The sequence below is a fragment of the Danio aesculapii genome, chromosome 2 (assembly GCF_903798145.1).
Source record: "Danio aesculapii chromosome 2, fDanAes4.1, whole genome shotgun sequence".
NCBI lineage: Eukaryota > Metazoa > Chordata > Actinopteri > Cypriniformes > Danionidae > Danio > Danio aesculapii.
The window spans coordinates 29,621,878-29,631,282 of record NC_079436.1 but is presented as its reverse complement, the minus strand read 5'-3'; the positions used below and the strand labels follow the sequence as shown (position 1 = coordinate 29,631,282).

At 36.4% G+C, this 9,405-nt stretch overlaps 1 protein-coding gene across 1 annotated transcript; it reads left to right on the top strand.

Moving 5' to 3' along the window:
* The first annotated feature begins 278 nt into the window (after positions 1-278).
* shhb (sonic hedgehog signaling molecule b) lies at positions 279-5,253 on the top strand. The gene is made up of 3 exons (XM_056466801.1): positions 279-799; positions 2,319-2,580; positions 3,966-5,253. Exons 1-3 carry the CDS (start codon positions 491-493, stop codon positions 4,643-4,645), a joined length of 1,251 nt encoding a protein of 416 aa, XP_056322776.1. The 5' UTR covers positions 279-490; the 3' UTR covers positions 4,646-5,253.
* The last annotated feature ends 4,152 nt before the right edge of the window (positions 5,254-9,405 follow it).

Here is a 9,405-nt window from a genome sequence, read left to right as displayed (position 1 = left end):
TCTTTAATACATCATAATCCCTTCTTATTTCTGCTTGCTCCTAATTACCATACTTTATTTGCATACTATTATTCATATTGACCCCAAAGAACTAGAGTTTAGCACGGCAAAGCGAGAGCAGGTTCGTGTCATTTCTGCAGAAATGAGGGGGTTATGGAGACAGTCTTTGCTAGGATGGCATCATAGTTGGACGGCTCTCCGTCGAGTCAATAGACTCCCTCCCCCTGCCATAGATTTGCTCTGTAATTCATATGGGTAGACTGCCTCTACTCATAAGCGTCTGACCCTACCTCCCGTCAAACAAAGTCGCTCTTTCGTCTCCCACTTAGCTGTGACAGCCAACCTCCAATGTGCTCAGTCAGTGGCTATCGAGAGCGGTCGTTATTGCACCTGCTTCGGTAGTGGTCGTTGGGCAGCATCCATCCGGTACGCGCTAGAAGACCCTGAGAGTGACTAAACTTTAAAGATCCGAAGAGATCATTCAAACGTCATGGACGTAAGGCTGCATCTGAAGCAAATTGCTTTACTGTGTTTTATCAGCCTGCTTCTGACGCCTTGTGGATTAGCCTGTGGTCCTGGTAGAGGTTATGGAAAACGAAGACACCCAAAGAAATTAACCCCGTTGGCTTACAAGCAATTCATTCCCAACGTTGCCGAGAAAACGCTTGGAGCCAGCGGCAAATACGAAGGCAAAATTACAAGGAATTCAGAGAGATTTAAAGAGCTGATTCCGAATTATAATCCCGATATCATCTTTAAGGACGAGGAAAACACAAACGCTGACAGGCTGATGACCAAGGTATGGACCAGGCGTGCGCAATTGCCCAAACGCACACGCTTAGAATAATGGATCTCCTTTTAGCTTTTAGCTATGAGAGCTCTGAGCTCTGTGAATGGCTATTGAGATTATTCAAATACTGATTGAGTATTACAGGAGCTGTAGATGAATATGCTGTGTTTTGCGTTCTTTAAATCAGCAGTGCAAATCATAAATGTTTATTACATAGCTAGCAAATAAATAGTTCTTGGTGTAACTACAATAGGTTCTCATATCGCACCAGGATGTAGGAACCATTTTTGGTTGTAACAGAAGCTTTATTATATATTTATAGCTTTTCGTGCACTTTGGACACTGACAGCGCGCGCAGTAGAGCTAAAACTTTTAACTGTTGACAATCCGGCACTGCATACTATTTTTACCAAACTGCTGGACGGATATTCTCAGAATAAACATCTACATGCAACGTTTGCTATATTGTGGCATTCTGTTAAATATTCATATTATGAATATTAATCATAATCGTCATTCACTGCCCTTTAAGAAAAATTTGCAGCATTAAATAATTCAGTAATAGTGGTTGAAAGCATGTGCTGAGCAGACGATTTTCTTCTCTCCAAAAAGACCACTGACAGTTAATAACATAATTAGCACCCCGCCTCCTCACATCGTAAGGATTGCGTAACATATATATATATATATATATATATATATATATATATATATATATATATATATATATATATATATATATATATATATATATATATATATATATATATTATGATTTGCAGTATCTATTAATACACTTCCTCAAGATCAGCGTTTCTGTCTAAGAACAGGTCTTAAGACCCTCTGTTATTAGCTACTTAATAGAAAATGTGGGTCAGAAGTGATCTTTGCCACTTATGTTGCGCGTCTATCGGATATTACCGGCTCCCGTGGTGAGCGCTGCTGCGTTCTCTGAGGCATTTACAAATCAGTGCAATATGAGTCACACAGCATCAAATAAAGCCTGTACAATAAAAATGATAGCACGTGCCCACAGAAGAAACTGATATTTAATTAAAGCAGCATCGGCGGTTAAGCGAGTCATTGGTGGCAACGTCTCTGTAATTGATTGCTGCTGCTCAGGCTGAGAGAAAGAACTTAAATTTTCAGCTCTATTTACTCCTCTCAGTTATCGATCGGTCGGTCTGGAGTCTGCGCTCTTGACCTATGGCAATAAACGATTTCCCCACTGCACAAATCTTTTACGCACAAACTCAGACCGGCAATATGCTCACTGATCTATAGATCTTGAGTTACTGTGACTATACTGGAAATTGTTACAATGTGATAAGGAGGTCTATATAGATTTAAAATGCTTAAAAATGATGACATCACTTACATTTAGTATTTGGTTTTATGGGTTCGTTCTTCATCCTAATTGCGTTTAAAACTTTTTAGGACGTCTGAAAATTCTCTAAATATTCTGACACTTTAAAAAGAAAAAGTTTGTAATCTAGATATTGACAACCTGTTTCTCTTTCTCATTCAGCGCTGTAAGGACAAGTTAAATTCGTTGGCCATCTCCGTCATGAACCAGTGGCCCGGCGTGAAACTGCGCGTCACTGAAGGCTGGGATGAGGATGGTCACCATTTAGAAGAATCTTTGCACTATGAGGGACGGGCGGTGGACATAACTACCTCAGACAGGGATAAAAGCAAGTATGGGATGCTATCCAGGCTTGCAGTGGAGGCAGGATTCGACTGGGTCTATTATGAATCTAAAGCCCACATACACTGCTCTGTCAAAGCAGGTGAGCAAAAGCTGATATGGATTCAGATATGCACATTTATAGCTGCTTCTATTTCTGTGCTAATTTGAGTAACATTCATAGGTAGTAAGCTAGATTGAGACAAGATATGCATAACTGAGGCATCATTTGGGGTTCTTCATATTACCACGCTGGAGAACCTTTTAGCGCACTTTGTCATCTCATTCATTAAAACACTCTATAAAGCGCCTAAAAACCTTTGACAACTGTCTTGTGGCAAAATCCACATTATTTTTGCAATGTGTCAGGGTTATAAATAAATAAATAAATAGATGGTTCATTCCACCGTGGCGACCCTGGATTAAAAAAAGGGACTAAACTGAAAAGAAAATGAACGAATGAAAGAATAAACAAACAAAAACAAACAAACAAACAAACCTGAAACTAAATTTTAACTCATTTAAGGTTTTAACTGAAGGCAGCTGATATTGAGACCACTGACATGCGGTGCTCTTTCTTTAGTTTTGACTATAAAAAGTTTGAATATTAACCGGAATGGTACAAAACTTGGTAAAGGTGTTGGCTCTTGGACCACACACACACACACAAAAAAAAAACAATTAAGTAAAAAATATGTGTATAATTGTATACAAAATATGACAATTGGTATAGGTTAATGGTCTAAATGAATAGCAAACTTTCATCTAGTGGAAACTTTTGATACTGCACCTCTTTTTTTGTTTTTGAGATGTTAGCCTCAAGTTTGGATTTATTTACAACTTGGAGTTATGGCTTCTTTTTTATTTAATTAGCAATTTAGTGTACTAATTTTTTTTAACATTTTATATGATTTATATGAAATTGTCTTTAAATAAGAGAACCCAACCTGTGCTACAAAGCAGTTTAGATTTACGAGACAAATTAGAAATTTAAGTCTATGCTCAAAAAGCAGTTAATAAAGTGACTAAAATAACTTCATAAATGTAATGTAGTCTACAACATAGCCCCCTTATGCAGAATAATAATTAATAAAATGCCTAGCTTACATTAACTTTTCTGAACAACAACAACTCGCAATCAGCACCAGATGGTCAAATGCGATTTATGTTAATTGCACCAAGTACGCTATAGACGAATTGGCACATTAAGATTCTGCACCTGTGTAAACAGTTTTACAAAACCAAGGGGATCAGGGAAAAGCAGTCTGTAGGCTTGATTTAAATGACAATGACTTTGTGTAAATTTAGCAGCCAAAATGACCAGACAAGGGTTTCAACAGTTGCTTCTTGACAGTCACCACACGAATTTGGATCAATTCCAAATCACCACCATTATGTCAAAACCTTGTCAAACATCGATTTTCACAAAGTGCTTTATGAAGATCTGCCAAAGATAAACATTTTTTTTTTTCTTTTATATCGTCACAGAAAACTCAGTGGCTGCTAAATCAGGAGGATGTTTTCCTGGATCTGGGACGGTGACACTCGCTGACGGGACGAGGAAACATATCAAAGATCTTAAAGTGGGCGACCGGGTTTTGGCTGCAGACGAGAAGGGAAATGTCTTAATAAGCGACTTCATTATGTTTATAGACCAGGATCCGACAACGAGAAGGCAATTCATCGTCATCGAGACGTCAGAGCCTTTCACAAAGCTCACCCTCACAGCCGCGCACCTAGTCTTCGTTGGAAACTCTTCAGCAGCTTCGGGTTTAACAGCAACATTTGCCAGCAATGTGAAGCCTGGAGATACAGTTTTAGTGTGGGAAGGCAAAGGCGAGAGCCTCAAGAGCATTACAGTGAAGAGGATTTACACTGAGGAGCACGAGGGCTCTTTTGCGCCAGTCACCGCGCACGGAACCATAATAGTGGATCAGGTGTTGGCATCGTGCTACGCGGTCATTGAGAACCACAAATGGGCACATTGGGCTTTTGCGCCGGTCAGGTTGAGTCACAAGCTGATGACGTGGCTTTTTCCGGCTCGTTATTCAAACGTCAATTTTCAGGAGGATGGTATCCACTGGTACTCAAATATGCTGTTTCATCTCGGCTCTTGGCTGCTGGACAGAGACTCTTTCCATCCACTCGGGATTTCACACTTAAGTTGAGACTGCTGCTGTACATTATCACTATGTGGGACTCAAATGTATCTTTATTTTCTGTAAGAAAAGCCTTAAAGTGTTCATTGAATAATTTATTTGTATTGGATCACCTGTCTCTGGAAACGTACACACCAATTCAAGCATGATGTGACCGTTTTTGTGTGCGCATTTTGTGAAACATACAAGAGATTATATGATATATGAGAAAGCGCAGGGCTGTGCGGTGTGCAGCGTTCTATTTTATCGGATAAGCATATAGGATGGCGCTCAAAAGTTATATTTTTGTACTCAGATTTGTATATTAGATTTTTGATGGATCCAAAAGTATTTCCAGAATCACATTTCGTTATTTGAAATAGTGCAAAGTACGGAAGCGTGTTAAAGTTATGTAAACAGTTGGGATGCATCAATTCATGGATCATTATGTTCAGATAGCCTAAATGTCAAGTGTCATTGTTTTGACCAACGGGTGTGTATTCATTACACTAACAGTTTTTGTTTAAATGTACATTTCTTGACAAAATATTCAAAATAAATCCATGGTACGCAGTGTGAAAATTATTCGATGACTTTAGTGAGTCGACCTTAAAATAAATTCTGTATAATTGTTGGAAAGAATTGACGAAAACGAAAACTTTTGTTATTAAGTTATTTAACCAAACTTAATCTTCATCTGTGTTGTTATTGGGTTATTGTTTTGGCCTAATGCGTATTGTTATGAAGAACTCGACTTTTGTTCGTTACTTAGTGCACCCTGAACTTAATCTTAATTTTTAAAGTTGTTTACTCGTGGATAAAATAAAAATACCCAATCTTATCAATTTATCAATAATCCACTCCAGCGCAGAAAGAGATAAGTATGTATGTAGCGATTGAAAAGCAATTTTTAGGGCTGTTAACATCGATAGTTCAACGAAAAACCTTTAACACTGATGAAACCTATTCATTCCAGAAAATAAAACTGCTCTTAAAACGTTCTCAAATATTAGACTTTGCTCTTTACTGTGAAAAGTTCTTTTTGGTTATTCAGGACCCTCGCATTTTTTAAAGTAAATTGTTTCAGACATGTTTTTGTCTCCCACTGAATCTATTTTAAGTTTCAAAAAAGTTCATTAGAAGAGCAAAATATAACTAAATTGCACACCTGAGGCTACAATAAAGTCCTATGGCTACTTCAAAATCGTGATTCATTTCCCCCATTTAAATCCCTTTTAATCACAATAAGAAAGTTAGAGCCCGGTATTAACAGTCGCCCCTCTGGCAAGCGCTATTGTCAGACGATAAAATGAATTTAGCATCACACACACAAAAAAAAAAAGTGCAGTGCGCACATTTTAATGCTTTATAAATCTCTACAGAAAGAGTACCTCAGCTGATGTGTGTATGTAGTACGACATCTACTGGGTCTACTGAGTTATGGCACTGTAACACTCCATAAAAGATAACGTATATTTTAGGTATCCCCAAATATCATGGAAAATATGTTTTGTATCTTGAGGTTTTAAATATCAGAATTTTCCATTACCTTAACTTGAAGTGGGCTATAAAATAATTATTAGACAATGTAAAATAATGAACATCATTAAATAAAAAGTATACTTTCTAATAAAAGGAAGATAAAGGCCTAAAAAAACAGAAACGCCTCTGCTTTACAAGAAAGCAGTTAATTGAAATGTTCTTCCCAGTGTAACCTTTGACATGATTGTTAATGCATTCCCATGGCAGTTGGCATAACAGATGTTAGTTGAGCATTGAATATACATCTCACCGAAAAAAAATCAATACATTTGTATGGTCCCCTGGGTAGTCAAATCAGGCTTTACAAGCTCGCTACGACCAAGACATCTTCTTAAAAGACTTGGAAAAAACATAAAGGACATGTTTAATTCAGAAAACAGCCAAGAAAGGCTTCACTGTACTGACAAGAAGAAGGATGGAGATGATTCAAAGACCATTCAACTCCTCATACAAGAGCTTATGTACTGTAGCTTCATCCACGTAAAGCTTTAAAATAATTGAAAGCAACAAAGCTCAACTTTGGCACAAGTTCAAGCAGCGAGCATAGCTCAATAACACTGCCCACCTGAGTCAGTTAATCCATCAGACTTCAATCAGACACAAAACCGGTGATGAATGATGCAGACAGACTGACAGTTACACGGGTATGCTGATCTTTTTCCCCCTCAGCATTTTAGTCAAACACAACATTGGTGGTGGTGGTGGTGTCAGGGAGGGAGACTCAAATTGCTTAATGAGAAAAGTAAGTAACATTTAGCGAGTGTTGCGACAAGGATTGAAATTCCACTCACGCTGTGCTTTTGAGGAGGGAATGGTGTTGACTCTGCGAGGTTGAGACTTGCTGGAAGACACAAAAGGAGCTGCGTGGAGACAGAGGGATGACCTTGGGCCCGGCACAGGTACAAAAGCACTGCTAAAGGAACATTCCAAGGGACCAGGAAAACAAACTAGCCCCTAATCCTCTCTCTATCCCACAGTCTGCCGGATTAGAGCAGGGCCATTCTCTGCAAATGTTGACATTCCCTAACACAAGACGTTCAGAGTCTTGGAAAATATTTCAGAATGAAACGTCTGTTGCGAGCAAAAGACACCGCACAATAGACGAGGCGGACTTGTTGTAGCTAAGAAGCAGTGAACCACATATTCTTTCAGTGGCTTGTGTGATTTGAGATGGAAGGTATTTGTTTGTTTTTCTTTTCTGTTTGTGTGTGACTGTGAAGTTAAATCAACATATCATATCAATTCATATGGTGAATTCTTAAAATATGCAAACAATGGGATTAAATCGTTTTTTGTTTTAATATATAAAATATAACCGCTTAAAACCTTAAATATTTGGTTTTGAACAAAATTTCACATTTAATTAAGCATATTTATTTTAAAATTAATTATATTTTAATATTTAAATTAATAATATTTTAAAATATTGGACATAATTAACACATAAATAACACATTTTGTAACTATCAATAAACTAAATTGATTACTAGACATTAGAATTAATCAAATTGGCCACTAGATGGTGCTGGACAGCTGCATGAGTAAATGGCCAATGAAGGTTCATCAAAAGAATAGGAAAATATAAAATATAAGTAATAAAAGTCTAAATAAATAAATGTCTCTGACAAATATGGAGCATCCATTGTAAAACATTACATGAGTAATAAGTTAGAACAACATTGTTTTTATGCTTAAGTATAAAAAAGTTATTGTTTTATCCTTTTTAAGTTTATGAGATTCAGGTTAAAGTTAATTTGATTCAATTGAATTTAAACCACAAAAGAGGTCTTATTACTGTCAGTATTGAAAAAAAAAACGAGTTTAATTTTGAACAGGCCGTTGCTGTTGACTTCATGAATACATTCAACAGAGACAGATTGTTAAATTTAAAAACATTATGAGGAATAATAAAGGAGCTGTATAAAAGTGACTCAGTATAAAGTACAATTACTCATATAATTACTGAAAGTTTTTTAAATGCTCACTCAGAAGAGACTGAACTGTAGAGCTAGGGCTGGGCAATATGGTAAAAATGCAATCTTGATCATTATTTTCCACATTGAACGATAACAATATATATTTCGATAGAAGTTGTTAATGCTTCCAGATTCAGAAGAGCACCTCAACAATGACTGAATCCACAAAAATGAGATGTTTCACTAAATGACAAAACATTTTTGGCCGATAAATTTTTGGTGGCTGAAAATTTGGTACATCTCTAATAGCAATACACTTTTAGATTTCCATTGTTGCAAAAAGTCCAGAGCTTATCATTGTTATTGACATAAATTTTATTGCAATTCGATATAATATCGTTTATCGGCCCAGCCTTATTTAGAACTATTAAGAGCAATATATGAAAAAAGTAATGATCAATTGATTCTTTGGCACATTCTAAGTATTTTTATCAGTGCAGTGGAAGAAGGGTTTATACAAAAACCTGGCCTATCGTCAAGTTTTCTTTATGAACCTTATAAGATGGACTAAAGATTTAGCCATTTTCTTTACTATTTATACTGTCATAAAGCGTGAATCATCTCAGACTGCTTTCTTGAACATGACAAGGAGTGTACTCAAATGGCCTCCACAGTCACCAGAGCTCAATCCAATAGAGCACCTTTGGGATGTGGTGGAACAGGAGATTTGCATAACGTTCAGCTAACAAATATGCAGCAACTGCATGATGCTATCATGTCAAAATGGATCAACATCCTGGAGGTATATTTAAGGTGCACCTAATGAAGTGGCCGGTGAGTGTATAATGTACAGCATCATGGTTTCAATTAAAATATAAAAGCATAAAAAATTGGATAACAAGACCCATTATTAGTGATAGATAGGGCACTTATTAAAATGGTCATAATTCCCTCACCCTTTACTCATTTCAGACCTTTATGAGTTTATTTATTTTGAAAAATGTTGCAAACCTGTAACCTTTGACTTTCATAGTATTTGTTTTTCCAATGATAGAAGTCAATGGTTACAGAATTTCAGCTTTCTTAATAATATCTTCTTTAGTATTTAACAGCATAAAGAAACTCAAAGACTTGAAAAATTTCATTCAAATTTAACAGTAAATAATTTTTTAGGTGAACTATCCCTTTAAGACTGGAGTAGTGATGCTGAAAATGAAATACAGAAGTAAATAATATTTTACAAATATATATTAACATTGAAAGATATTATTTATAATTGAGATTGTCATTATGTTTCTGCCTGAACAAAAAATAGACTTCTTTCAATAATAT